At 51.1% G+C, this 25,390-nt stretch overlaps 11 protein-coding genes across 11 annotated transcripts; 3 read left to right on the top strand and 8 right to left on the bottom strand.

Annotated features, from left to right (window-relative positions):
- Positions 1–483: 483 nt before the first annotated feature.
- Positions 484–1,062, bottom strand: ASPSYDRAFT_947574 (uncharacterized protein). The gene has a single exon (XM_040853019.1). The coding sequence runs from the start codon at positions 850–852 to the stop codon at positions 559–561; it is 294 nt and encodes a 97-aa protein (XP_040702269.1). The 5' UTR covers positions 853–1,062; the 3' UTR covers positions 484–558.
- On the bottom strand, positions 878–3,613 carry ASPSYDRAFT_89210 (putative phospholipid metabolism enzyme regulator; the record flags this gene model as incomplete). Its single annotated transcript, XM_040852131.1, has 1 exon — positions 878–3,613. The coding sequence occupies one exon, from the start codon at positions 3,611–3,613 to the stop codon at positions 878–880; it is 2,736 nt and encodes a 911-aa protein (XP_040702268.1).
- A 1,594-nt stretch (positions 3,614–5,207) lies between these two features.
- On the bottom strand, positions 5,208–8,015 carry ASPSYDRAFT_31134 (magnesium transporter CorA family protein; the record flags this gene model as incomplete). Its single annotated transcript, XM_040844843.1, has 4 exons — positions 5,208–5,278; positions 5,409–5,545; positions 5,614–7,542; positions 7,624–8,015. 4 exons carry the CDS (start codon positions 8,013–8,015, stop codon positions 5,208–5,210), a joined length of 2,529 nt encoding a protein of 842 aa, XP_040702267.1.
- A 507-nt stretch (positions 8,016–8,522) lies between these two features.
- ASPSYDRAFT_44807 (uncharacterized protein) lies at positions 8,523–10,915 on the bottom strand. The gene is made up of 7 exons (XM_040846910.1): positions 10,294–10,915; positions 10,196–10,239; positions 10,070–10,140; positions 9,831–10,024; positions 9,476–9,774; positions 8,984–9,421; positions 8,523–8,923 (listed from the first exon to the last, which is right to left on the bottom strand). Exons 1-7 carry the CDS (start codon positions 10,595–10,597, stop codon positions 8,651–8,653), a joined length of 1,623 nt encoding a protein of 540 aa, XP_040702266.1. The 5' UTR covers positions 10,598–10,915; the 3' UTR covers positions 8,523–8,650.
- Positions 10,916–11,020: 105 nt separating this feature from the next.
- ASPSYDRAFT_947604 (putative phosphorylase) lies at positions 11,021–12,435 on the top strand. The gene is made up of 2 exons (XM_040853021.1): positions 11,021–11,538; positions 11,588–12,435. The coding sequence occupies exons 1-2, from the start codon at positions 11,422–11,424 to the stop codon at positions 12,347–12,349; spliced, it is 879 nt and encodes a 292-aa protein (XP_040702265.1). The 5' UTR covers positions 11,021–11,421; the 3' UTR covers positions 12,350–12,435.
- On the bottom strand, positions 12,425–13,225 carry ASPSYDRAFT_89206 (RibD family protein; the record flags this gene model as incomplete). Its single annotated transcript, XM_040852130.1, has 1 exon — positions 12,425–13,225. The coding sequence occupies one exon, from the start codon at positions 13,223–13,225 to the stop codon at positions 12,425–12,427; it is 801 nt and encodes a 266-aa protein (XP_040702264.1).
- A 209-nt stretch (positions 13,226–13,434) lies between these two features.
- ASPSYDRAFT_132111 (NAD(P)H-dependent flavin oxidoreductase) lies at positions 13,435–14,802 on the bottom strand. Its single transcript, XM_040840596.1, has 3 exons — positions 14,737–14,802; positions 14,377–14,638; positions 13,435–14,326 (listed from the first exon to the last, which is right to left on the bottom strand). The coding sequence occupies exons 1-3, from the start codon at positions 14,747–14,749 to the stop codon at positions 13,540–13,542; spliced, it is 1,062 nt and encodes a 353-aa protein (XP_040702263.1). The 5' UTR covers positions 14,750–14,802; the 3' UTR covers positions 13,435–13,539.
- A 247-nt stretch (positions 14,803–15,049) lies between these two features.
- Positions 15,050–17,010, top strand: ASPSYDRAFT_89204 (uncharacterized protein; the record flags this gene model as incomplete). The annotated part of the gene is made up of 8 exons (XM_040852129.1): positions 15,050–15,440; positions 15,494–15,586; positions 15,638–15,877; positions 15,926–16,072; positions 16,121–16,232; positions 16,289–16,415; positions 16,477–16,704; positions 16,789–17,010. The coding sequence occupies 8 exons, from the start codon at positions 15,050–15,052 to the stop codon at positions 17,008–17,010; spliced, it is 1,560 nt and encodes a 519-aa protein (XP_040702262.1).
- A 320-nt stretch (positions 17,011–17,330) lies between these two features.
- ASPSYDRAFT_151753 (NADH:flavin oxidoreductase/NADH oxidase) lies at positions 17,331–18,599 on the top strand (the record flags this gene model as incomplete). Its single annotated transcript, XM_040842126.1, has 1 exon — positions 17,331–18,599. One exon carries the CDS (start codon positions 17,331–17,333, stop codon positions 18,597–18,599), a length of 1,269 nt encoding a protein of 422 aa, XP_040702261.1.
- A 50-nt stretch (positions 18,600–18,649) lies between these two features.
- On the bottom strand, positions 18,650–19,592 carry ASPSYDRAFT_89202 (enoyl-CoA hydratase/isomerase family protein; the record flags this gene model as incomplete). Its single annotated transcript, XM_040852128.1, has 2 exons — positions 18,650–19,091; positions 19,168–19,592. The coding sequence occupies 2 exons, from the start codon at positions 19,590–19,592 to the stop codon at positions 18,650–18,652; spliced, it is 867 nt and encodes a 288-aa protein (XP_040702260.1).
- A 493-nt stretch (positions 19,593–20,085) lies between these two features.
- ASPSYDRAFT_151640 (uncharacterized protein) lies at positions 20,086–21,558 on the bottom strand (the record flags this gene model as incomplete). Its single annotated transcript, XM_040842116.1, has 1 exon — positions 20,086–21,558. One exon carries the CDS (start codon positions 21,556–21,558, stop codon positions 20,086–20,088), a length of 1,473 nt encoding a protein of 490 aa, XP_040702259.1.
- Between the last annotated feature and the right edge of the window lie 3,832 nt (positions 21,559–25,390).

Genomic DNA, 25,390 nt, shown 5'->3' with positions numbered 1-25,390 from the left:
CCAATGAAGCCATTAACCACAGAGTTACAAGAGAAAAGCTCGCTTACTGCTAGCTTAGGGATGTAGAAATATAAATAGACCTTTCATAGCGATGTTTAGTGAAAGATCGTGTACTCATTTCAAGTTGACTTTACAGACTTTTCTACACCAATAACTCAACATTATACTCTACTTGGAAGACCTGGCCTAAAACCCATAGTTTAGCTCAGTGGAACATAATGCATGTTTGTTTATATATATCAAATCATCTTATCGTATTCATTCGTATCACGTATCAAGCAAGGCCTCGATGTATATACATATCTCTCCCCGGTAAATAACCGTAACCTTTGTACCAAACGATGGCCGTGTCATTCACCAAATATAAATATGCATAGAGGTCAAAGGAGTTCAACGTGGGGGATATAAAATAGCTCCAACTCGTTAAAACACAAATACATATGTATTGAGAGCGCCGCGCTGATGCATTCAATACCTGTCCTTTAAGTGAATATCCATTGGTTTTCAAGGCTCAACGAACTGTGCTTTTGTTGTCACTAATGGAGAGAAGAAGATGGGTTAACGTAACATTGAATTGGGGAAAGGAAATGATATAGGTGGAGGGGAAATAATATGTATCAAGAAAAATATAGTGAATAAAACATATGTGTGTGGCACGCAGGAGAGATCGAGTTCACTGAAAGCGACACCTGTATATTTACATAACCAATATCTAGTAAGTAGTAATGATAGATGCAGCTTGAAAAAGGGACCGAGCGCCGGTGACGGCTTAGTGTATGCGATTGGGTATATCATAAGCCACAACAACAAAAGAAAGATGATATATGTCATACAATCGTAATGGGCTAACATTAATAATGAAAATGAAACGGGCCGATCAGGCCACAAAGGCTCGTCTGGTCATCGCGATCAGTGATCGTACGGCCTTGAGGGTCTCGCCCTCGGGAACGGCCATGCTAAAAGGAGTTGTTCGGCGGTGAAGTTTAGGCATAGAAATGCTGACAGTATCGTTTTTCTCTGGCGTGTGCTTGGGGTCACCGGTGTCGTCATCACTATCAGGGGTGACCTTGATGCTGGAGCTGATAGATGATGAGTGGAAGCGAGAGCTGAGTGGGAGTTGATATTGGATAACTCCTGCAACAATCAGCTCGAATGGGTGCTGTAACACGCGTTCCCATCGCTCGGTGCCGCCCTTTTCCGTCGTATTCCCGGGTCTCGCGAGGCGGATCTGGCCTTTCGAAGTAGAGTATTCGTGATTCCACGGCGACGCTTCAAACGTCAAAGTCGAGTCGAGCCGGAAAACGCGACCAATGAGCATAGTTTGTTGGTCGCCAGCTGGGTCATTCGGGATTGGATCAGTACCCTTATCCACACCACCGCGAGAGAATGTCAACTGGTTTAACGTGCTGTTGTATTTGCAATCGGCTTCGCCGACGCAGCGAGCGGTACGTGCGATGTCAGCACGCTTTCTGCGTCCCGCTCGCCCGAATCTCGCCACGTCGGATTCATGGTCGCGCCAAAACCTCTCAGTTCCAACATAACGACTTTTGGCAAAGATGTTCACATCAATGTCGTCAATAACAACGGGGAACAGGTTAGGGTTGACCGCTCGCACGTTAAGATCTAGCATAAGTTCCTGCTCCGAAGCAAGCACATTCTGAATTTCCACGACTTGGACGTCCACAAGGGGCTTAGTAATGGCGACAATGAACGAAGTGCCTCCTCCGACTAAGAAGAAAAACAGGAGGCTAATCAGCACGCACGTTCCGTATTGAGATAGGCAGCTACGATGCCGTTGTTGCATGTATTCCATTTGTCGTAGACTTGCGCTATTAGGGCGTCTTCCACCACGGCTGCGTGTCTGGCGTGGAGACCCTACTAGAGGTGTCCTTTCATCATCCGCACCTTCAGCATCGAAATCATAGCCGTACACTTCGCCCGCTTTCTTATAGCTATTGATGGTGCGATAATTTTGGGGGTTGCGATATCCTGGCTGTCTGGACTGTCGAAAACCGCTTCCGATAAAGTGACGGGGAGACTTGTGCCCTTGACCTTGAGCCTGAGGAAATGGCGAGTCATTATCAAATAAAGAGGGATACATGTTTTGTCGTCCATGGCGGCCGACATGGTGGCGAGGAGTATGGCTACCGCTGCCATCAATCCTGGGGTGTGAACGGGGAATTTCGTCGGCGTCTCCGTCTACGCTGCTCGTATAAGTGTTATTCGTAAATTTCATGCTCCGTTTTCCCGTAACGCTGTGATTCCCATCTCGCATTGCAGCACGACTACGGCCGCCCAGCTGATCCACTTGGCTCACCATAGACGTCGCACTTGGCGTACGGGAATGATATCTGCTCTGTCGAGCTGGGTATTGATCTGGGGGATTGGACTCGTAAACGAAAGTCTCGTCCGAATCTGAAACGTCTGCTTCATCAACGGCACTGGCAACTTTGGCTTCGAAAATGTCGGCCTTCGAAGAAGCAGCGCCACTGGTGAGTGGAGCCGGTTTGCGAGCTCTTCTCTTTTCCTTCTTTGGACGGATAGTCTCGGTACTGGGTTTCATCCGCAATGTCCCTGGGTCGGCCCTACCGGGGCCACCCCGTTCGCCAGTTCCGACACCCAAACCAACCTGGGGAATGGAGCTAACAGTTTCAGTTTCGACGGTCATATTCCGGACCGAGCCATCGGTGGGTTTTGCGCGAGAGCTACCGCTTAGCGAGGTAGTAGAACGTTTGGAGATGATGGCGTTAGGTCCCTTCGTAGCGACTGACAGACGCCGCCGATTTTCTTCCATCTGCTCCGAGCTTCTATTACCACCGCTGTCGCTCCCACTTTCAGTATTGAGCCTCAAGGTATTTGGCGTCCCATCTTCTTCGATCTTCTCTAACTTGGCATCTTCCTGAGGAGGTTGGAGAAGTATAGTATCTGTCGTCGACGGGGTGGAGTGGTCGCTAGCTTCCTGGACAGTCTCGAGGGCAGATCCAGATCCGTTGATGCTTCTATTCACGGCGCGCGGCGCGCTCCTATCTGACTTGGAGGTATAATCGTCATTCGGACCTGGAGACCGCTTGCTAGAGGTATTGGGTAGATGGGGTTCTTGCTCCGACCGCCGATTCCCGGCCCACAACGGCATATTGGACTTTTCCGGGCTAGGTACATCGGAGGACGGTTCGACATTTGGGGGAGGGCTGAGGACAAGTGGTTTGTTGGTCTGCGGAGAGTGCTTGCCCGGGCCAGGGCTCGGACTTGCTGTAGCTGATCTGTTTGGACTGCGATCGAGATTCCGTTTCCGAGACCGAGAGGATACACGAGACGTCGATGTAGAGGTTGAGTTGCGAGGGCGCTGGGGGGAAGGAGACGGCTCACGCGAGGATATGGTGGAGTTCGTGGTCGAAGAAGGGCCCGAGACGCCTTGTGTAGGATTGGAAGGTTTGGGCAACTGCGAAACGAAGGGTGCGTGGCACTGAGATTTGACGGTCGAACGTGGCACTTCCCTCATGTCGTTCTCACTGGCGGATCTTCGGGTAAGAGATGTAGACTCATCATCTTGGGCAGCCTTGGGTCCACCACCTGTGCCATCAGGGTAGGGCGACCTCTCGGATTCCACAGCCATGGTCTCTGTCGAGTCAGATTAATGCTGACAAGCGCATGAGAAGTCAGGGGAATCCGAGAGGGAACCAGACTGCAGGACCAAAAAGCAAGGGTAAAAAAAAAAGGTCGTCAGACAATCAGAGAAAGGCCAAAAGACAAAAAAAAAACAAAAAACAAAAATAAAGGTGGGAAGGGGCGGGAAAGCGGCTCGGAGGGCGACGATAGGACAGGAAAAAGAGTACAAAATAAAAAGCGAAAATAACCAGGGAAAAGTGCCCCAGCAATTGTTCAAGCCTTGGAATCAGCCAACGAGCAAAGAGACCGACGCGTTGGATGACAAGAATGACCTGATGTCGCACAGAGCACGTTACATGTGGGAGGAATTTGGCAGGCGAATCGTCAACGGCCACATGTTGATGGGAAATACCGAAAGATCAAAGGGGCAAAACGCGGCCCTTCAAAGAGAGGAGCCAGAACAAATCAATCAGTAGCGGAATGGGGGTTCTCAATAGTTTAGGCTATGGAAGGCAGACCGAGGCCCCAGATGCAGACCACGACGCAAATGCAGTAAGGCACATCAGTTGATCAGAAGACGGTGAAGTAGTGGTGAGGTGGTGGAATGTCTAGAACAAGCTCCGGCCCCGTTAGCTCACGGCAACCACTTGTCGATCCGAGGAAAACGTCGGGCGAGGGGGGAGGACCCGACCGGACACTGCAGAAGGCGAAAACAGTTGGTGGTCTCCAATAACACGTATTCGTAAGTTCTTAACCGGCGCCGTTGTCTGTTGGGGATGGAGACCGGTCCATCAAGAAGCCGTTTGGCTCGAGCACTCAGGGGAGGGGAAAGAGAATCCAATGAAGCGAGCCCACGTCAAGCAAACAAGAACCAGGCTGCCATAGGCAAGGTCGCAAGAGTTTAGCGTGGAAAAGCCGAGAGAAGAATCCGGGGAGGAGGATGCAGGCAGTTGCGGTGGGGAGAGCGTCGTCTGGCGGTGCACAACCGTTGCGGCGTTGACCGCTGTAGGCCCAGTCAGCCCCGTCAGGGATGTTGATGGAGGAAGACGAGATGCAGAAAAAGAGCCACGGTTGATGCAGATTGTCAAGAAGGAGGAAAGCGAAAAGATGAGGCGACAGGAAGAAGATTAAGATGAAACGAAGCTCTGATCCTCGATCGTCTGGTGTTGTTTCCGGACGATGATGATACCGGAATGTGACAGAGTTGGAGTAAAATAACCCTTTAATTCGGGCCTTGAGGCAAGTAATATTTGTCACAGTCACAGACACTGCTTAGCCATCATGATGACTTCATCACGCCAAACCAAAGGTTACTCAGCAAGTAATAATCAGGCAGAACTTCGGCACCAAAATAGATTATCCTAGTTATAATACGGCAGAGACTTGAAATATCTCATCGATCCAAAAAAGTTGGCTCTTTTATTATAGGTTCTTACTCTATGTACAATACCAGTGTATCTACCAAAACATGAGACCTAACCCAGAGTCAACCAACACCAGCCCTCTAACCAGTAGCAGCGCTTTATATACAGACCCTCATGCGAAAACAATAAACGGGGGAAAGGAAACAATAGTTTCGAAAGCCGGCCACAAAGACGTGATTAGACGATATTGTACACCCGTTTCGCAATCAGGAATGAGGCGAAGGCGAAAAGAACCAAGCCAGCGGTGACTGAAACGAGCAAGGTTAGCTATGTATTCCAAATCCTGCGAAGTGAAGATAAAGAGTTTCATACTCGAATAAAACCAAGTTAAGCTATCGACTTCTTGTCCTGGAACCTTCACGTTCATCCCCCACATACCACAAATGATGTTGAGGGGCAGAACGATAGTTCCAAGGACGGTCAGCTTTCCCAATACATCTGCAGTCTGCTCTTGCCGCTCGTTCATGTGGATGTTGATTTGCGCTAGGTAGTTGCTATGTGCGCGCGACAGAAGCCTGCGAAAGATGCGTTAGTCTTAAGATTTAGGCAAGGGGCTTGAAAAGCATAGGGGCCTAAAACGTACGTTTCGTAATATGTCAAGCTGCTGGTCATCGTCATTATATGGTCTTGGATGTCACCCAAATACAGACCAATCTCCGATTTGGGCGCTACCTCCCAATGCTCGTTGCATCGTTTGGCAAAGCCCTTAACAACGTCTGCCTTGTTACTCAACAGTCGATACAAGCCCATAACCTTCTTGCGACACACTCCCACACGTCGCAACATCTCACCAGGGCCTGGGACGACGTCTTTGTCTTGCTCATCTTTCGGGCTCGAAGTTGCAGGGCTTTCAGCAGAATGCATTTTCATGATCATCTCATCGATGTCATCAACCTCATCCTCGATTGATTGAATCAGCGGACCGAATACGTCGGTGATGTCATCAATGAGAGCATATGATATCCAGTCTGAGCTCAAAATCAAGTAGTCCATCAGTTGTCGGATGCGTCGACGCACATTTGCCGGATGAGGCGTCTGCGAGAAGTGGAACGACAGGATACCCTCGCGAAAGACCACAACGTACATATTTACTGGCTCCAGGTAGTTTTCGCTGTTTGGGTCCTGCTCAAACGTGCGATAGTTTAAAAAGTAGTAGTTTCGGAATAGCTCAACCTTTTCGCGTGCCTCTTGCATCATGATGTCCTCTGCTGTTAGAGCGTGGATGCCGAATGCTTTGGATATCACCCGCATTTCTGCATCAGTCGGGCATAGGACATCAAGCCAAAAGGTCGGTCGAGGCCCGTACCTTTTAGGTTTCGGAGGAGTTTGGGCCTGATCTTTTGGTATGTCGCCCGATGCTCGTCCCTCCGACACCGCTTCGCTGATAATGGACATACGGTATTGCGCTCTCTCCTCGGCTGGCGGACGCGTTTCATGATTGTTGGATGGTACCACCGTATGGTTACCCGGGCTATGGCTCGCAGTACGGGATACGGGCGTTAAATGGTCGTTAGTCCGATGCTCTGAGTCTGATTCTTCCTCATCGGAGGAGTCTTCAAGTTCAGGTGGATCGGGGATAAAGAGTTCACGGAAGCTACTTCCTGTCTGAACCAGTTCCGGGATCGTTTGCGCATGGATAGTGCTCTGAAACTCCTCATTGAAGTACGTGAATCGATACGGTACCTCATCCTCCTCACGCCGCCAACCTCGGAACTGAGGGCGAAGACGGCCCTCAATCAGCATAGGCTCACTGATCTTTTTTGTTCGGAACACGCCTGTCCGCTCTTCCTTTTCCTCACGGGCCCAATCTTCCAAAACTGACAGATCCGGCCATTCTTTGGTTCGTCGTCTGCGCCGCAGGTCTCCTCGTGACAACGCTGGCGCGCATTCTTCCGCTACTTCAGAGGCGTCCTCCTGGGGGAAGCAGACATCTTCTTCCGCTGGCACAGTTCGACGTCTCAATAGTCCTTCCTGAGGTGTACGGTGCGGTGATACTGCAGCGGATCCCGGCGAGCTTCTAGATCGTTGGCCGGTTCCCTCCACATCGATCACCATATCGCGCGGCCGAGTTTCATCGCGTTCATTGTCCTTAAGGCTGCCAAAGTCAAACTCCGCGCCTGTCATAACCGCATCATTGTAGCCCATATCGGGGCCCAGCTTGGGCGTCGAAGGCATAGACGGCGGATTATTAATGTCATGGCTCGGAGCCTCACGGGGCGAGTATTGGGAAGAGTCGGATCGAGCCGATTGGCGTCGCTGGCGGAACGTAAACGGNCTGGGTATAGAATCTGCCCCGTAACCTGGTGTCTTTGTACGGCTAGACGACGACCTCATTAATGGTGTGCGGTCGTCGACATCTTCGTGGTCGCTATCCTCTGCATATGCGCTCTTCCCGCGGGACTGGAGCGGGCGAGAGTTCATATCGGTGTTTCGAGATGAAGTCGGTATCGAGCCGGGACGGAAGGATTGGGTCAATCGACTATCCCTTCGCGGCCTCATCATCGGTTGATTTCTATGTTACCACCAACCCCACTATGTTAGTGAAAGATGTCTTCTCAGGGTTAACCTCACAGCCATTTTGAGGGGTTCATACCGATGATCTAGCAAAGCCTCACTTTCCAAACTTGTATTACTTATATTCGCCCCGAATTTATAAAAAGGAGGTGGGCTTCGAGCTTGAGTCTCATTCTCCGCCAGCGTGTCCATGGGTGCAGTTTCAGAGACAGTAGGTGGAGCGTTAGGCTGCGAGTCTTCAGGAGCAAGGAAAGACGGCCTGCGATTTCGATGCTTCCGATTGCGATGTTTCTTCCGCTTAGGTTTTTTGCTTCCCTTTTCGGTATTTTGTCGCGTTTCCCCTAACTGTAGATTATCCAATCCCTGTGTAGTGGAGGCTCTTGCAGGTGTGCCGGGGGAATGGCCTTCCCCTGAGGACGGCTTTCCGGCAAATGGCGAGTGTTGGTGTGACGTCGATTGCGGGCGAGACATCGTGAGGCTTGCCAGCTAGCTAGGCCCCGATGGCCAGTCGATAGTCCAATTTTATTGGTTAGAAGGACCAGCTCGAATGCAGAGTGGCTGACGATACTGGTGGGTATACGGGTAGGATATAAAAAATGCAAATTAAAGGTCATGCAGTTAAGGTCTGACTAGTAAGATTGACTTGATCATTTTCAGGGACAGCTCAGCAAAGCCCCAGATGAGAAGCAGCAAAGGCCAAGGATGCTGCGAGTCGAGCGTGGTGGGACACGGGTCACACAGAATGGCGGGTTTGAATTCCGCTTCATGAAGAGACGTTATGGACTAAGACCGAAACAGCAGACGAATCAACTGGATTGGATAAGAGAGCACAATATGGGGCATCTAGCAAGACCAGCTCCAAGTTTTCTCAACATGAAAGTTGGAAGACTTGGCCGTTCCACGCTGAGTCGTTGACGAAGCTTGATTCCCCGGTCATGTGATTACGGCGACCGAGTTTCAGAAGATGACGTCAGAGCGCCCCTGTCAGTCAGGCTGTCACATGGTTAGAGGCGACCAAATTCGGTAAGAGATTATCATTCCACAGATAAGGTGCAAGATTGTGAGTTACGATTAAGATAATTAAAGTATTTCATGTGGATAGAACGTCAAACTTTGGTTGCGACACTATTGTTCCGACTCCATGTGCGGAAAGAATTAAGAATCGGCGTGCTCTTCAGGGGTGGTCCAGTGTCACCGTCTTCTGCATCAATTTTAGGTGCTAGACGGGCCTTTCCCTTCTGTTTCTTGTACCACCACCAACATACGATAACTAACAATGTGAGAGGAATTGTAAGTACTATCCATAGCCACCATATACCTGTGACATGGATACGCGAACTGTTTTCTGCCGCAACGAATATACCCGCATCTAAGATTGTCTACCAGCGGTATCTAGTTAGCAATAGCTCATGATATATCGAGATCCTGGCGAAACTCACTGCAATAAATGTCCCCGGAAGAAATGCCATAGTCACAGCTGCAATTGCATTCATGCTTGTGCTGTCTCGCTTCATGCTAGAAGCGATCTGTATATTACTGGCGGCATCCTGCTGTGTCACGAGGTTGTACACTAGGGCCATGGTGCTATCTTTGCGGTTCTTGTAGTTCAAAAACCAAATTTTTTGCTTCTGCATAGATTCAATCACGTAAGTAATTGAGTCTGCTGCTCGTTCGTGAATCTGTTTTGGGCTAGATATAGCCTTGTGTAAACGGTCATGGACGGCACGTATCGCTGTCGCTGTTATGATAGAAACATCTGCGTTCCCTATGTGCGAGTCTGCGTTTTGAGATATTATCTGCAGCTGTTTTGTCAAATCGCCCAATTGACGTCTGTCGCTGTCTTCTAAGCCCGCTAGGTGGTCGTCAACTTTGTTAACCTAAGAATAGGTTAGATGCATGTTCAGATCGTCTTGTAGGGCAGATTGACTAACCTGAGTCCACATGAAACGTCGGAACTTGTGTGCATGGAACTTCGCAGCCTCGAAAGATAATGTTGAAAGTATCACGGCAATGTCAAAGGGGTCTCTGATGAACATGCCTGCCCTTCGGCCAGTATTGGATGTTTCCAGAGTGGTGTCTAGAATGTCGCATAAAACCCGTATGCTAGAATCGTCCTCCTTGTGAGAGATAATATATGTTGTGAGTTTCAAGACACTATTATAGCGCATATATACTGAAAGAGGTGCACCTTGGAAGTGCAGGTTCCAACGTGGGTGCTGGCAGAAGAAGTCTGAGAGTATTCAGAGACATTTCCCGACATAAGCTAAGCCTGGTGAAGGGACGTACCACAGGCTAGAAAATCGCCATTTTCATCCGATTCCCATCGAGTCTGCGGGGCCCAGTAATCGGGCCGGCCCAGCATGTTCATGATGAATAACGGGTTGATGTTCAGTGCCCGGAACAATTCGTTTGTATTGGACTGGGTCATCGCGATTCGACTTCCAAACGATGTATTCTTTGCTGGTATGAGGGGTACGAAACTATTGCAATCAGTTTAGGGGAGCGTAAACAAGAATAGACCATACAATGCAAGTAGTCTTCGTGGCCTTAGATCCGCTCGCTCATTTGGCGCAGGAGCTCGAGTATTTGACGCTTTCTTTGATAAATGGTTAACTCATTGAGCTCAGTGCACAGCCGTAAGTATGCTTTACCTGTAGAAGATCTGAGAACGACCCAGTATCAAGGAAACGCCACACTTGATGCTATAGATTAACAGCGCGAACATTAACAGGTCAAGGGCTCAGCATACTTGATCTATTCCCGTCCGAGTCGAAGCACTTGATAACGGGTGCGTCAGAGAAGTTTCTCGGGTTTGAAAAATGCTTATGATGCTGCGCAGCTGAGAAGATATCTTGGAGTGACTCAAGGGTGTCAAGGGGATAGTCATCGCGATCCAGAGCGAGGTCGAAATCTAAATCGTTCGAGTTCACATCACCAGCCTGAGCATGGCGGTTAACGTCTTTCATCTCCACCGAGTTCTGCCGCGGTAACACTTTGGCATGATTGAAAGAAGCCTCAAGGCGAGAAAACTGGAGGGTCTCCTGTTCAGCCATTTCGGGTTGGGCAGGTTTCATGAACCGAAGTTGCTTCCTAGTAATTGAAAGTGTGCGCAAAGATACATGTTGCAGAATATCTATGCTGATTTCGAGGCGCCGAGTTATAGAGAGCAAATATCCTGCGAGGCTGCGAGTCTATCAGCCTCGAGTCTGGAGACTCAGGAGTCACAGTAAGAGACTCTCCTGGTCACACCGTTCAGTCATGAGCAAAATTTTCTTTTTCTTGCAGAAGCAATAAAGGCAGCCAATTATAGGCTTCAAGCCCCATGTCAAAGCTGAACTCCAACAAAAAAGGATTTGATACCTGGTCATGGCCACAGACGGGCAAACGTGCCGAGACACTATTGTCAGCCTCGGGACGAATACGAGGATTCTCACATCTTGTTGGGAGAAAGTGAATCAGGGGTTCTTGGAGGTCAATTTTGACATAACCAAAAAATACAAGTGAGGATCGCCCTTGCTCATCTTATATTTATCCATCCATCAGTGGACGGTGTTTCCGCCCGTTGGGCCGTGGTTATGGGAAGATGACTGGTGTGGCGGACCAATAACGAACAAAGCTTGGAGTATCAATATCTGATTTTTCTCCTGACCACCCGTAAAGTAGCCGTGCACGCTTCTCGCAAAAACTCAAGGCAGCTGCAGTCTCGTATGGATGTTTTGTTGAAGTCAAAGCCTCAGGCACCAACAATGTCCAGTCACCCAATGCCGCCAGGTTTCTCCGATCCGGACATATAATGTCACCGTCCACGATACGAGATGGTCAACTTCATCCCCTCAACTTGAGATTTGACCTTTGCATAAGTGTAAAGTAATAAAGAATGGCACCTGTGATAGATTATGACGTGATATTGTCAAATTTCGATGATCTCGTGGCGAGGAAGATCATATACTACGCCCCGCGCACGACAACCCAATTCGTCGACGATGGGTTTGCAGTGAGGACAACGCCAAGGGACGCAGTTTCTTTATGCTGATAGGATTTAGGTCGAATTCCACATCAGCACCTCGCTGTCTAAAAAGCCACAGAACGGGGATCCTGTGAGCGGTCATAACGACCCCAATTCCAAAAAACCAGAGTGCTTCGGTCCAGGCAGTGATATCGGGAACGACGATCCCGACATGCTTCTTGCGACAATCCACGGAACACATCTGCTTGTAGTCAACAAGTTCTGCATGTTCCGGCCACAGCTTCTGCTATTAACAAGCGACTCGTACCGGCGGCAGCGTGAGCCTCTTGGTTTAGATGATATTGCCGCCGCTTGTAGGGTTTTGAACTCTGTGGAAAGACCGCAGTTTGTCATCTACAACTGCGGTCCAACTGGTGGTGCTAGCAGGCAGCATAAGCACCTGCAGGTACTGACACGTCCGCCTCAGTTATTCCCAGATAACCCGAGTGAGGGCAAATCTGTCCCGTACCGGTATTTCCTGCATTATCTTCACGATATTGATATTGGAACGCCAGAGGGCCAGAAAAAGCTTTTCGGTATATACAGCAGCTTGCTAGCAGAAGCCAGGGAGTCTCTGGGGGATAGCATCGAAGATGATGGTGCCTACATTCCCCATAACGTTGCCTTGGTTAAGGAGTGGATCATCGTGATTCCCAGGCGCAATATTGACTTCCAAGGAATCACCGCGAATACTGCGGGAATGTTGGGTTCTATGTGGTTGACAAGCGAAGAACAAATGGATGAGTGGAAACAGGTCGGGCCAAAAAAGGTTCTTGCTGGATTGGGTGTGCCAGCTTAAAACCCCAACTCATATTGGAGGCATATAGATGATCTCCAGCGCATATGCATATTTTTTTCATATAGACGGTTTTAATCATTGTCCAATCTTTCCGCAGAGAACAACATCCTCGCCAAAAGGATGCCATTGCACATCTTTAAGCCGTGAGGCCGCTATCGCGGCGCCAGTTTCATCAAATCTCCGCTTCGGAGAGACAACCACACCTCCTTGACCCAACCAAGTAGGAGCAATCGTGATGATTACAGAGTTGACCAGATGCTGAGACCGCGGCTCAAGAAGGGAATTGATAACCGAGCCTCCCCCTTCGATCATAACACTCTGGAGACTCTCTCTCCTCAGACATCGTAGCAGATCACTCCAGCTAAATTCCTTTGCTTCGGTAATGTCAAGAGAGATAAACTTCCCCCCGTGTCTCTCCAGCAGACCACGTTTCTCTTTGGAAATTGAGGCCCCAGACCCAGTGATGATCCATGGAGCGCGACCCCGACCCTCTCTAGCAAGAACAAGGATTTTAGATTCCTCATTAAACTCCCACCTCGCAGACGGATCGAGTACAATGGGCCGTGGTTGACCCTGTAGACCTTCCCCTCCATACCCGCCCACACCCTCGATTCGGCAATTTAAGCCCGGATTGTCCGCAACGGCTGTCCCAACACCAATGAGAATTGCATCATGGCGAGAGCGGAGATAATGTGTCATCGCTTTAGATTCAGGACCTGACAGAACTGTGCGGGCTCCTGGGGAGAGTGCTAGAGAGGAATCTAGCGAGGTAGCGAATGTGAGGGTTGTGTATGGGAGGTCATTATCTAATCCATGCTGTGGGATATAGGGCTGTAAAAATGTGGACGCTGAGGAAGGGAAGTGTAGGGCATCCATCTTGATGAATGAAATTGAACAAAACGCAGAGAAGGTGAAGAAGTGCAGGCTATCAATGATGGGTCAAGGTGGAGATGATGATGTTGTACGCCTGAGGCAGGAATGTTCTCGCTTCGTCCCAGTTAGGATTAGCTTAAGCTGCTGCATAAACGCGACGACAACAGCAATTCGACCATGAACGCGGTCTTTATTGGAGTTCGAAGTTGAATGTTGCGATAAGGATTGGTAAATTTCAATATTGGAACACTGGTCGCGGAAAGAAACCAGGAAAGCGCTGGACTTCCCACGGAGTTTATATACAGCAGCTAATACAACTATAGCTTCGCAACGCTCTTCCCCCCAACTTCCAACAACTCCGCAGCCTCCTCGACCATGCTCTCGACAATTTTGCCCGCGGGGAGTCTCTCTCGTACCAGCCCCGCAACCTTGCCCATGAGGACTGGATGTGCGTTGTCCAAAACCTCATTATCATCTTTCTTGGTTTCCATGTCATGAGCCAACGGAATGATACCCTTGTTTTGCAGCTGCAACATCTCCTCGCGGCGTTCGGTTTCCCAGCGCTGGATATATGGTGTGGACTGGGTGTTGAGTGGCCGACCACTGAAGATGGTCGTGCGAATAATGCCGTCCAAGCCAGCATCCTGCAGCGCCTTCTGGTGGAACTTCGACGCACCAGACTCCTCCGAGAGAATAAACCGCGTTCCAACCCATACGGCACCAGCACCAAGCATAAGTGCTGCTGCGAGAGTCTGTCCATTGTACATACCCCCTGCTGCGACTAGTGCAACCTGGCGGCCGGTGAAGGAGCTGATTTTGCCTCGAAGAACCTCTGCCACGGCAGGAATCAGAACGATGGTTGGGATATCGCCGGTGTGACCTCCCCCCTCGCCCCCTTGTGCGCAAATCAGGTCAGCTCCAACCTCGATTGCTTTGAGGGCGTGCTTAGGGTGTCCGATCATGTTCATATAGAGGACGCCTCCCTGGTGAAGGCGGTCGACTGCCCATTTTGGAGGAATGCCGACGGCGCAAACGAATAGTTTAGCACCACTTTCGATGATTATCTCAATGAGCTCACCGAGCTTTCCGTGAGAGTAATCATAGCTGGTGGATAAGTTAGAGACTGACCTAGTTCTTTGAACGTGGGGACGTACTTGGTTTTCCTGGCGTTTCCTCCAACCTTGGGGATGAGAAGGTCGACCCCGAACGGTGCGTTTTTGTCTACCAGGTAACTTTTGAGCTCTTTAAGAGCCTCTCGGAGAAGTTCAGGCGTGTATGCGACACCCCCGATCACTCCGAGACCTCCGCCGTTGGTGACGGCTGCTGCGAGCTTCGGAGAAGCGACATTGAACATGCCAGCGAGGAGGACCGGGTGGCGGACACCCAGGAGCTCTGTAACATTAGTGCTGATTTGTTCTGCAGCAGTCAGCTCGTGCTATCGGTAATCTAGCAGCGTCTAGTGTCTGGGATTTACTCCGCACGAGGTGGAGAAAACGCCTGGAGGGCGTACATACTTTGAGGAGCCATTTTTGGAGAACGAAGTGCAGCCAACTTGAAAACAGCCGAAGAATCAACCAACAGTTACGTAGGCATATAAATAAATTCCCAGCATCATGTTCACCGAGACAACGGAGTATACACGCGCCTGGGTCTTCCCCGCGCTGGAGTTCCCGAGAGCCGAGATAGAAGAATCCGCTCTCCACTCTCACACTCAGTGAGAGAACCAATTCCTCGGCAACCTTTGCGGCGCGAATAAATAAGCCGGACAAGCACATGGATGTCTGAGTCCGCCGGCCTGCCATCTAACCGATACCCCCAACGCCCAACATGTCGAATGTAGCAGAGGTTCCCATCCTGGTGGGCATTGGCGACATCAACGATCGCGAGTCCAAGGGCCGAGAGGATGCCGCCGAGCCGCTCACCCTGATGCTGCGCGCCATCGGTGCAGCCATCCAAGACACCACGCTCGCTCCAGAGGCTGCACAGAAGCTGCAATCTGCTATCGAAAGTATTGGCGTCGTCGCGAACTGGACCTGGCCTTATCCCAATGCCCCGGGGCTGCTTGTGCAAAGACTGGGGTTGCCGGGTGCCGTTCACACGACCGAGAGTCATCATGGAGGCGATTCTCCTGGACGACTGTTCGACGAGGCCGCGCAACGAGTAGCGTACAAGAAGAGCAAGGTGGCCGTCGTGACTGGCGCTGAAGCATTAGCCTCCTGTTCGTGTTCCGAGAGTAGCATTTCGGGCATAGGGTCCTGCTAACAACAGCAGTGGAAGCTTTCAAGAAATCGAAGAAATTCCCACCTCCGCATTGGACCAAGCTTGATGATCACACTTCAATATGGGATCGAGAGCGACCAGAGGGTTGGTCTTGTTAACGCCTATATCGTGGACCAGAAGCTTACATTTGACTAGATTTGGGAACCCGGCATATGCTCGGTGCGCCGATTCAAGTATACCCCCTCTACGAGGCAGCCTTCCGAGCGCACCTCCAGCAGAAGCTTTCCGATAACCACAAAGAGTCTGCAGACCTATACGCAGATTTTGCCCAGGTTGCTGCCAAATCACCTTTCTCGTGGGCACACGGTCAAGAACCGGAGACATCCGAATCAATAGGGACAGTGACAAGGCGTAACCGCATGATCTGTTCGCCATGTCAGTAACCAGCCCCAGAAGCCTGTGGACATTTCTAACAGCCTCCAGATCCCCTTCTCATGAATGCATTCAACACCGTTAATCTGGCCGCCGCCTGTATCCTTACCACGACAACTTTCGCCCGTGAACTAGGAATCCCAGAGTCGAAGTGGATATACCCACTGGGGGGCGCAGGCACAAGCGACAGCAGCCGATGTACGTTCCATTTCATCCAACATATGTGAATGACTACTGATTTTCCAGTCTGGGAACGACCATACTTCCACGCCAGTCGCAGCCTGTCGCAGTCTCTCGACGCAGCCCTAAAAGTATCAGAGGTGCGGACGGAAGATATCGACCTCTTCGACTTTTATTCGTATGTCACTAGCCAACTTCCCATTTTAGTGTATATTGTACTAACTCTAATGCCAGATGCTTTCCCATCGTGCCCAAGCTCGCAGCTCATCACCTCGGTCTCCCCCTTCACGGCCCCAAGCCCCTCACCGTCCTCGGGGGCCTAACATCTTTCGGCGGTGCAGGAAATAACTATTCCATGCATGTATGTTTTTCAGACTTTCCAAAACCCCAGCTTAACCCACCGTATTCATTCGTGCATATAGGCAATCACCGAAGTAGCCCGTCAACTCCGCACGCGCAAGCAATCCCCCAAAGCACAAAACGGCCTCGTGCTTGCAAACGGCGGCGTCCTCTCCTATCACCACACAGTCATCCTGTCCACTCAACCACGGTCAGACTCAGGATATCCTATGTGGAATCCTCTGCCCTCCCATCTAGACGAGGACCACCCCGCTATTGAAGAACAGGCGGAAGGGAGTGGTGTTATCGAGGTAATTTTCCAATCAGCCAGCCAACCAACCTAAACCACTATACTGCCATATATTTACATTGCATATTCTAACAAAAAAATACAGACCTACACAGTACAATTCGGGCGCGACGGAACCCCAATCCTAGGGTTCGTTGTAGGCCGTCTTCACCCCGGGCCCGGAAAGGGGGGTCGATTTGTCGCGAATGTCCAAGATGCATATACGCTCCAGCAATTGTGCAGCAGTGCTGAACAAATCGGGAAACAGGGTTTGGTCACGACAGAGGGTGGCCGGAACCTATTCGTCTTCAAGCCGTCGAAGATATAGCAGTAGAATAGGGAAGCCTAGACCTGGACTCGGAAAAATATCCCATACATGCATGATCGGGATATGTACCTAGGCCATGGATACGCGTCAAATATAGCAAGAGGGTCAATCATAGTATCTTTTTGGAGTGCTTTCAATAGGCGGCATTAGTAATCGGCAATGATGCCATCCACATTAATAATATACTTGATTGGGGGCTGTATAGACTATATATGAGTTCAAGTCTACTCTACATGTATACCTTACCTTGCTCTATATTCAAACCAAGGCTTCTCCCTTTTCTATCCACATCAACGGCGTTCATCAATCAAGCTACCACGATGACCACCGATATAATCCACAACCATGCCGCACCAGGTATATCCTACTACACGCCAGCCCAAACACCCCCAGCAGGGACCATACAGCCTCAAGACCCAATTCCTGACGACATACCAAAGAAAACACCCAAGCTCTTCACTCCGCTCACCATCCGCTCCCTAACCCTTCCCAACCGTCTCATCCTCGCCCCTCTATGCCAATACTCCGCAGACTCCCGCACAGCACACGCAACGGATTGGCACCTCACACACCTCGGCGGAATCATCCAGCGCGGACCCGGACTGGCAATAATGGAAGCCACAGCCGTGCAGCGCATCGGGCGCATAACGCCCCAAGATCTGGGGCTGTACGACGACACCCAGATCGCGCCGCTGCGACGCATCACGGAGTTCGCGCACAGCCAGAGTAAGGCGATCGCCATCCAGTTGGCGCATGCGGGGCGGAAGGGGAGTGCTGTTGCGCCGTGGTTGAGTGGGAATGCAATGGCGGTCCCTGAAGTGGGCGGGTGGCCGACAGAGATCGTGGGCCCGTCGGCGATTGCGCAGGAGGAGGGAGTTAACAATGTGCCTAGGGCGTTGAGTGTGCGTGAGATTGAGGAATTGGTGGGTGATTTTGTGGCTGCTGCGAGGCGGGCTGTGGTTGCGGGGTTTGATGCAGTGGAGATTCATGCTGCGCATGGGTATCTGCTGCATCAGTTTTTGAGCCCCGTCAGCAACAGGCGCACGGATGCGTACGGAGGCGCGTTTGAGGGGAGGGTGAGGCTGTTGCTAGAGGTTTGTGAGGGGGTCAGGGGTGTGATTCCAGAGGGGATGCCGCTGCTTGTGAGGATCAGTGCGACGGATTGGTTTGAGTTCGACGAGGGACTGCGAAAGGAGTTTCCGGAGAGCTGGACGGTGGCGCAGTCTGTGAGACTTGCTGGGCTGCTGGCCGATGGAGGCGTTGATCTAGTGGATGTGAGCTCTGGGGGAGTCCATGCCAAATCTGCCATTGCAATCAAGTCCAGCCCAGCGTACCAGGTGCATTTCGCGCAGGAGATCAAGAAGGCAGTTGGGGATCGGCTGCTGATTTCAGCCGTTGGGGGAATCAAGACTGGCAGTCTGGCTGAAGAAGTGCTGCAGTCTGGCATCGATGCTGTGCAGGCTGGACGCTGGTTCCAGCAGAATCCAGGCTTGATCCGCGCATTTGCTAACGAACTAGGCGTCAGGGTAAGGATGGCGACCCAGATTGACTGGAGTTTTGAGGGACGTGGAAGAAGAAGTAAAGCATAGAAGTATATACACGCAGTAGACCGTTGTAAGTTCTGTACACTCAATGACGTCTAAAGCTTTGAACCAACCCACTCCGGCTTCTTTTTCTGCGCAAACGCCTGCAATCCTCTCTTCAAGTTCTCCCCCTTGATCAACTTCTGTCCATACAGCTCAGCCGTAGCTCGACTCGCCTGCTCGACAGAGCCAGTCTCCCACGCCTCTCTAAGTCCATACCGAGAAACAATCACCGCATCCGGGCTGACATCTGCAATCCTGTTCGCAAGATCAATCGCGTCACCAAGGACCTTCTCTGGAGAATCTGACACGTGGTTGATCAAACGCAAGGACCTGGCTTCCTGCGCGCTTATCCGTCGCCCTGTAAGAGCCAGCTCGGTGCCAACTTGCATGCCCACAGTTCTTATGATCCGCGCAAGACCTCCAGCGCCAGCATATAGACCGCGCTGGACTTCAGGGAGGGAAAATTCGGCTTTCGGGGAGGCAACAACCATATCACTACATGCAAGAAACAGTATTAGCATCAAAGACGAGTTTGAAAGAAAGACACTCAACGGAGGGATAGCAATCTCACCAGTTCAAGCAAATTTCAAAACCCCCACCCAGCGCCAGGCCATTAACAGCCGCGATAACGGGCTTCTTCCCCCTGCGCTGCGAAATTCCCCCAAAGCCATTAGGCATAGGCTCCCGTCTCACAGCCTGGTCTCCGCCGCCTGCATTCTTCCCAGCCGAGTCGGTCTGAGTCCTTATATCCAGCTGCTCGAGTAAATCCGCGCCCGCGGAGAACGCTTTCCCTCCAGTTCCTGTGATGATTCCTACGCGCAGAGACGGCTCCTCGTCGAACCAGTTCCAGATCGCGTATCCGTCTTTGTGGCCTTGGGTTGGGATGGCGTTCATGCGCTTCTCGCGATTGATTGTGACGAGGAGAATGTGAGGTGATGGGAAAGAGAGGGTGAAGATGGACGATTGAGGCGGCGGGGTTTGGAAATTGTGAGACATTTTGTACGTCGGCGCTGGAACTGTATAGAGTATAGGTAAGTCTTATTCGATTATGCTGTCATGTTGAGGGAGTAGTGGATCATTTATGAGCATTCCAGAACCCAAAGCAGCTTGTCCGAGGCAGCTGAAGCTTCCCCGCATAGAAATGCCGAGGAACTGAGTCAGTTGCACCAGGGCTCAACACTTGACTCAACATTAATAAACTGAATCTTAAAGGTTGGCATGCAGTCAAAAATTGGATATCAGTCAGTGAAGAATAGAAATTGTTCTGAAAATAAATCAATGAATAAATTATGTACATAAGTACAGCCGTAACCTCATAAGTTCTAGAAGAGAATCATAAATCATAATAAACGGCAAAATCAAGATAACGAAATTAACCCATTAGTATATCATTCCATATCCATCGACGCCATAACCAGATACCACTTTTCCTTTCCAATAAACGACATGTTTGAGCTGAAGGGAACGGAGTAATGGTCTAGTGTGACGCCTAAACCACATTACTCATGCTCATATTCATGCTCATGTCCATGGTGGACGGTGCGATGCTGTGCACTGACCGGCTGGCTTCAACAGACATGCGGTCGCCGCTGGCCATCTTGCTAAGTCGTTTATCCTTGCCTGGCCGAGCCACAAGCACCTGAGCCGGGCAGACAACGACTTCGTCGTCACCTTCACCCGCGTCATTCCCCTTCTTGACGACCAACGGGAACAGCACAACGCGGACGACTGCGTTCTGCGACTGAAGTTCCTCGTTAGATGTGGTTTGGCCACTGCGTTCGTTCATGAGTGACGCGTTGAAGAATACTTGGCGGGCGAGGTCGCCCTTCGTGTCAAATTCAGGCTGCAATGGCGGCAGCATGATGTATTCTGCGAGCTGCGTGCGCATTTCGAGTGATAAGCTCACCGCCACGCGGAGGACCTTGCGCAGTGAGTCTAGGAGTTGTGATTCGACATGAGTTGGAGGGGGAAGAAGGCGAGAGAGCGTATCGAATATTTCCAGCGCGACTGCTTCGGTGTCATTTTCACGCTGCTTCGCGAAGGCTTGTCGCCGTGAGAGCAACGTTAGCGTGGTGGCTCGCCAGCGGTGGATTGAGTTGCGTGGTCCAACTTCGATAAGTTGCTTCTCGAGCGACTTCAGCTTTTGTCGTTGTTCGCGGTCCATGCCGAACAGGTAGCGGGTGAAGACGAATTCCCACACCATGGTCATGACGACGGACATAAATACGTCGCGCCGACGGACACGGTCGCAAAGGTAGGCATCTGTATCAGATCCATCTAAGATGGCATTGTCAAACCGGTCCGCAATTTTCTCATCCTTCACTTCGATGAGTCTGCGGCAGCGACGGTGGTCGGAGTGTTTCGAGAAGCGCAGAACCCACTGTTGCACGTGGCCGCAGAGCTTCTGGCATGCGGCCTCGAAGTATTCCTCACCTCGAAATGCGATGACATTGTCGTTCATGGAGGCCGAGATTTGTTCTTGAAGTTCCTTGACCTTGTCTCGTGCGCTCTCAAGTTCTTCGCGCAGTCGACGAAGTTCCGCATTCTTTTGTCCCAGCGCTGTTTCAATTTCTATTTTGATTTGCTCATGTACACCGGTAGACAGACGTTCGTTTTGGGACCGTAATTGCTCTACTTCGCGCGCAGCTGCTTGTTGCGTTCTCCGGATTTCTTGTGCGTGGGTAGCAATGAGCGCGGTATTTGTGGTAGTCAGCCCTGTGTTTTCTTCGTTCAACCGTGCTACCTCCTTCTGGAACCATTCCACAGATTGTTGTAGTTGTTCTAGCTCCGCCTCCCGGTCGCGCAGATCGGCATCCCGTGTGTTGAGTGCCTGATCGCTCTTCCGACGAGCGAGGCTGGCATTTCTTAGTTTGTCTTCGGCGGCATCGCGAGCAGCGGCAATATCACGGTTTTCTTGAATCAAATTCTCCAGACGGAATTCGAGCTCTTGGAGGTGTTGCATACTGCGGCGGTGCCGGATGCTGGCCGGTCGACTAGGCGACCGGGGAGAAGTCGGCGTCTCACCCCAGCCCTCCTACCACGATTAGCATCAAAACAAACCAAACCATCAAATCATCAAAACTTTCAATGAATAATAACTGGAGAACTTACATATACATCTGTCATGCTGCGTACGGGCCTTTTGCCCTTGTCAGTGACGGGATCGTAGGATGAGGAAGATGCAATCTCTCCGACGTTCAGGTCGGTGGGGGCTTGAGATGGCTGGGGTGTGGTTGGTCGTGATTGGTGCTCGCGCTCTGTTGCTGGCGCAACTGCTGGGCTGGCTGCAAGTGCTGCCGCTCGCAGATCTCCACTAGCGCTGTGCACGACCCGTCGCAGTGAATGCGTGCTGCTCGTGGCACTTCCAGGCCTACTTGGTCGAAGAACCGGCTTGTCTTGTTCTGGCGTCTTGAGGCTCTCCGGTCGTGGTCCGTGCTCTGGGGAGAGACCCTTTGGGCTGGGCTTCTGTATCTTCTCCCAATCATCGTCCGATTTATCAGGTGAAGGCCACGCTCGACGTCCCAGCGCAGTCTCCGTAAATTTCCTGACTGGGGTTTCTGGTCGTGGAAGTACATGCTCGGGTTTCATCTCCAGTCGGGGCGTCCCGTCCCGGACCACGGATCGCTCAGGTTCTTGTTCCGCGATGGGAGGGAGCTGCGTGGGAGGCGATATATCTCGTGCGTTTTGAGTTTGCGGAGGCTCATCAAGAGACCAAGGTAGCGGTGGATGGTCATGTCGGCCGTGAATCGATGGTGACCGACGAAGCTCGCATTTATCGTGTTCAACGGATCGAAATTCTTCAGGCTCGGGAATCTCTGGTTGACGCTCCGATGTGAAGTCGGTTTTTAGGTTTGGAAGCTCCCTTGTAGACGTAGCCCCAAAGACATCATCTTCTTCAGCTGGGTCTGGAATAGTAGTCTGCTCAGCTGGTTGAGATTTCGGTTCCAAAATCTCTGGTTGACGTTCGGGTACAGACTCGGCCACAACCTTTGCATTTGGCAATTCTCTTGCAGTAGCATCGAATGTATCATCCTGAGCTAGTGCAGGACTAGCAATATACCCGCTATCCTTAACCTCCGGTTGTTGTTCTACCTCTCTGGCGATGGGAGCCTCCAAGACCTGGATCGCGCTGTCGCGACTCGCTTCTTGTGCCATGGTCTCTTCCTCAGCCCCATCTTTTACCGGCTGTGTCGGACTTGGTCGACGAAATAACCCTCGCTCAAGGTTGGGGAATATGTTGGCGATTTTGCTTGGCTTGGGTTCTTCCACTTTCTTTTCATCTCTAGACTCCACGTGGTGTAATGTCTTGAGCGCCGAACCTGTGGTTGGCATGTTGAAGTCTTGTCTTGTCACGTCTCGGTCGATAGTTCCAGTCACCGTTTGAGCTCGGCTCTCTTTGGTCGCCTCCTCTGGAGTCTCTCCTGGTCGCTCCAGAAGGGCTTCGGGGATAGCAGATTCTTTGAACTCAGGAATTTCTGGTACAAAAGCACCCGCATGAGCTTCAGGGGACGACTGGGAAGACTGTTCGACGGTATCGATCTTACCTTTCTCCCAGTCTATCGAAGGCCACACGTCTTCATCTTGACGCTCTGTTTCTTGAACCCCACCCGGCCCGAGGAATCTCTCGTAGGGTTGCTCTTCAGACAGGCTGGCTGGTTCTGTCAACTGCTCGGGCTCAGGCAGGGACTCGTCGGTCTTTATTTCTTTGCGCTTCTTCCGTTTCTCCTTTTTGGAAAGCTTCTTTGAGAGCGGAGAAACCTCGTCTTTAGGTGGTTCGGTGGCCAACTTCAAGTCTTCATTGGCTGATTGGATTAAAGCCTCATCTACCGGTTCCCTAGAGGTTCCTGCCTCGTGTTCGAGCATCGAAGCGGGCTCCAACTCAGGTTGTGATGCGGGGACCTCCTCTTTCACAGCTTCAATCGGTTCTGCTGTCACTGTTGGGTCTTGTGGCTTCTCTGTCATGTCCAACGTAGCTTGTGGGACCGTGATGTTATCTTTGGTTTCCACTGGTGCAACAGGAACTTCGGCCTCTTGCTGCTCCTTCTCAGGCTCCTCCGACGTAGCCTGTTTCTTAAGCTTCCTCTTCTCCTTCTTTGACAACTTCCTTGATACAGGCGCAGGTGTATTCTCAGGCTCAACTGCACGACTCTGGCCCGTATATGCGGCTGTGTTGTTTCCGTCGACGGCGGGGTCAACATCTTGCGCCTGCAGTTCTGGTTCTGACTCCACCATTTTTTCTTCTAGCAAAATCCCACTTCCAACTTCATTTTCCATATTCTCTTGGACGAGGACTTCCCGAGACACATCTGCCTGGTCTGTGTCCGCTGTAGTCTCCGCGTTTCTGGTCTTCACTGCAGCTTCCTCGTGAATGGCCTCCTCCGGTGCCATCTCTGATTTCCTCTCATCATCTAAAGGCCCAGGCGCAGCCTTCTCGGTTGGTTCGTCTTGACTTCCCTGATCTTCAGCAACTGCAACAGCTTCAACGGCAGGTAGGCTTTCCGCTTCCACAACATCTGCGGGATTGGTATGCTCCTCAGCTTCGGTTTCAACATTCCCAGGAGCGGCGGCCTCCTCTAGCTGTTCTTGCTCTTTAGCCTGCTTCTTGGCCTTCTTCTTTTGCTTTTTGGGCCCCTTGCGACTCAGAATTGGCTCATCCGCATGTTCCTCGAGAGACTTGTCTTCTGCGGGTGTCTCAAATGCAGTCTCAGGTACGCTTTCAAGCTGTTGTTCCTTGGTAGCCTCGGACTCTGTTGGATCTGCCGTTTGAGGCTGAGGAGGGAGTTCTTCAGCCCCAATGGCGACATCTGGCTGATACTTGTCTTGGGTGACCCTTGAAGGGGGTGCATCCTGTATTTGGACTTCGGGAACATCCTCGGAGATGTCTGTTTGTACTGCTGTTTCAGGGCCTGTCACAGGAGGCTCTTCGAATTGAGTAACCTCACTTGCGTCTGCGGTTTGAATTGAAGCTTTTTTCTTGTTCTTCTTTTTCCCTTTTCCAGTTGCAAGCTCTTCGGCTACAGACTTTTCGGGGGTTTCTTCCATTACAGGCACATCGCGCGTTCCCAAAGCAGCAGACTCTTCATTCAGGATACCCTCCTCAACAGCAGGGGATTTCTGTTTTGTCTGTTGTGCGATGTCTTCAGCGATAGGCAGTGGAGTCGTGTCATGGGTAGACTCTGGAGCTGCGTGCTCGGGCTGTTGCTGCCCTATCGTAGATAAACCAGCGGCCTCTTGAGTATCCTCATCAATATCCCTTGATGGTTCATCTTGCGGGACCCCGTCTTCAGGTATCGAAGTTATGCCTTGCACTGCTTCAGGGGCCGTGACCTCACTTGAATGATCGTCTGCGGTCTCCAAACCTGAAACTTCCCGCCTATCTTCAGGGACGACCTCTGTAACATGTTCTTCTGGAACAGAGTCTCCCGTCACTGTAGTCTTGACTTCGACTTCTTCGGAAACTGCAGGCTCAGGCTTTGCTTCCTCTAAAGTGACTGGATTCACCGATTCGGTCTCAGGTGTTGGCTCTTGTTCTGGCTCCTGCAGAGCAGCGGCCTTTTCCGCCTGACGCTGCTTCTTCTTTTGCTTTTTGCTCAGCTTTCTTGAGGGGATAGCTGACTCAGGCTCTTCGCGGTGGACATCAGCCGTTGGTTGGTCGGCTTCGGCTTCTTTAACGGGTTCGTCCTCGATAGCTGGCTGTAAGGCAATTTCTTCCTCTTCTCGTTCTCCCATAGTGTTGGTCGCCTCAGGAATGTTGGCGGGAATATCATTGTCATCCGTCTTCTTATGTTCAACAG

Source organism: Aspergillus sydowii (assembly GCF_001890705.1).
Source record: "Aspergillus sydowii CBS 593.65 unplaced genomic scaffold ASPSYscaffold_5, whole genome shotgun sequence".
Classification (NCBI taxonomy): domain Eukaryota; kingdom Fungi; phylum Ascomycota; class Eurotiomycetes; order Eurotiales; family Aspergillaceae; genus Aspergillus; species Aspergillus sydowii.
The sequence above is the reverse complement of the archived record's forward strand: the minus strand, read 5'-3'. Positions and strand labels throughout refer to the sequence as shown.

Bases quoted from the DNA above. Each gene is read 5' to 3' on its own strand.
- ASPSYDRAFT_947574 (XM_040853019.1), bottom strand. From the start codon at position 852: ATGTTAGCCCATTACGATTGTATGACATATATCATCTTTCTTTTGTTG.
- ASPSYDRAFT_44807 (XM_040846910.1), bottom strand. From the start codon at position 10,597: ATGGCTGAACAGGAGACCCTCCAGTTTTCTCGCCTTGAGGCTTCTTTC. The intron at 10,240-10,293 runs GTATGCTGAGCC...TATAGCATCAAG, and splicing joins CTCGGACGGGAATAGATCAA to TGTGGCGTTTCCTTGATACT. The intron at 10,141-10,195 runs GTAAAGCATACT...CATTTATCAAAG, and splicing joins CGTTCTCAGATCTTCTACAG to AAAGCGTCAAATACTCGAGC.
- ASPSYDRAFT_947604 (XM_040853021.1), top strand. From the start codon at position 11,422: ATGGCACCTGTGATAGATTATGACGTGATATTGTCAAATTTCGATGAT. The intron at 11,539-11,587 runs GTGAGGACAACG...GATAGGATTTAG, and splicing joins TCGTCGACGATGGGTTTGCA to GTCGAATTCCACATCAGCAC.
- ASPSYDRAFT_132111 (XM_040840596.1), bottom strand. The intron at 14,327-14,376 runs GTACGTCCCCAC...CTTATCCACCAG, and splicing joins GGAAACGCCAGGAAAACCAA to CTATGATTACTCTCACGGAA.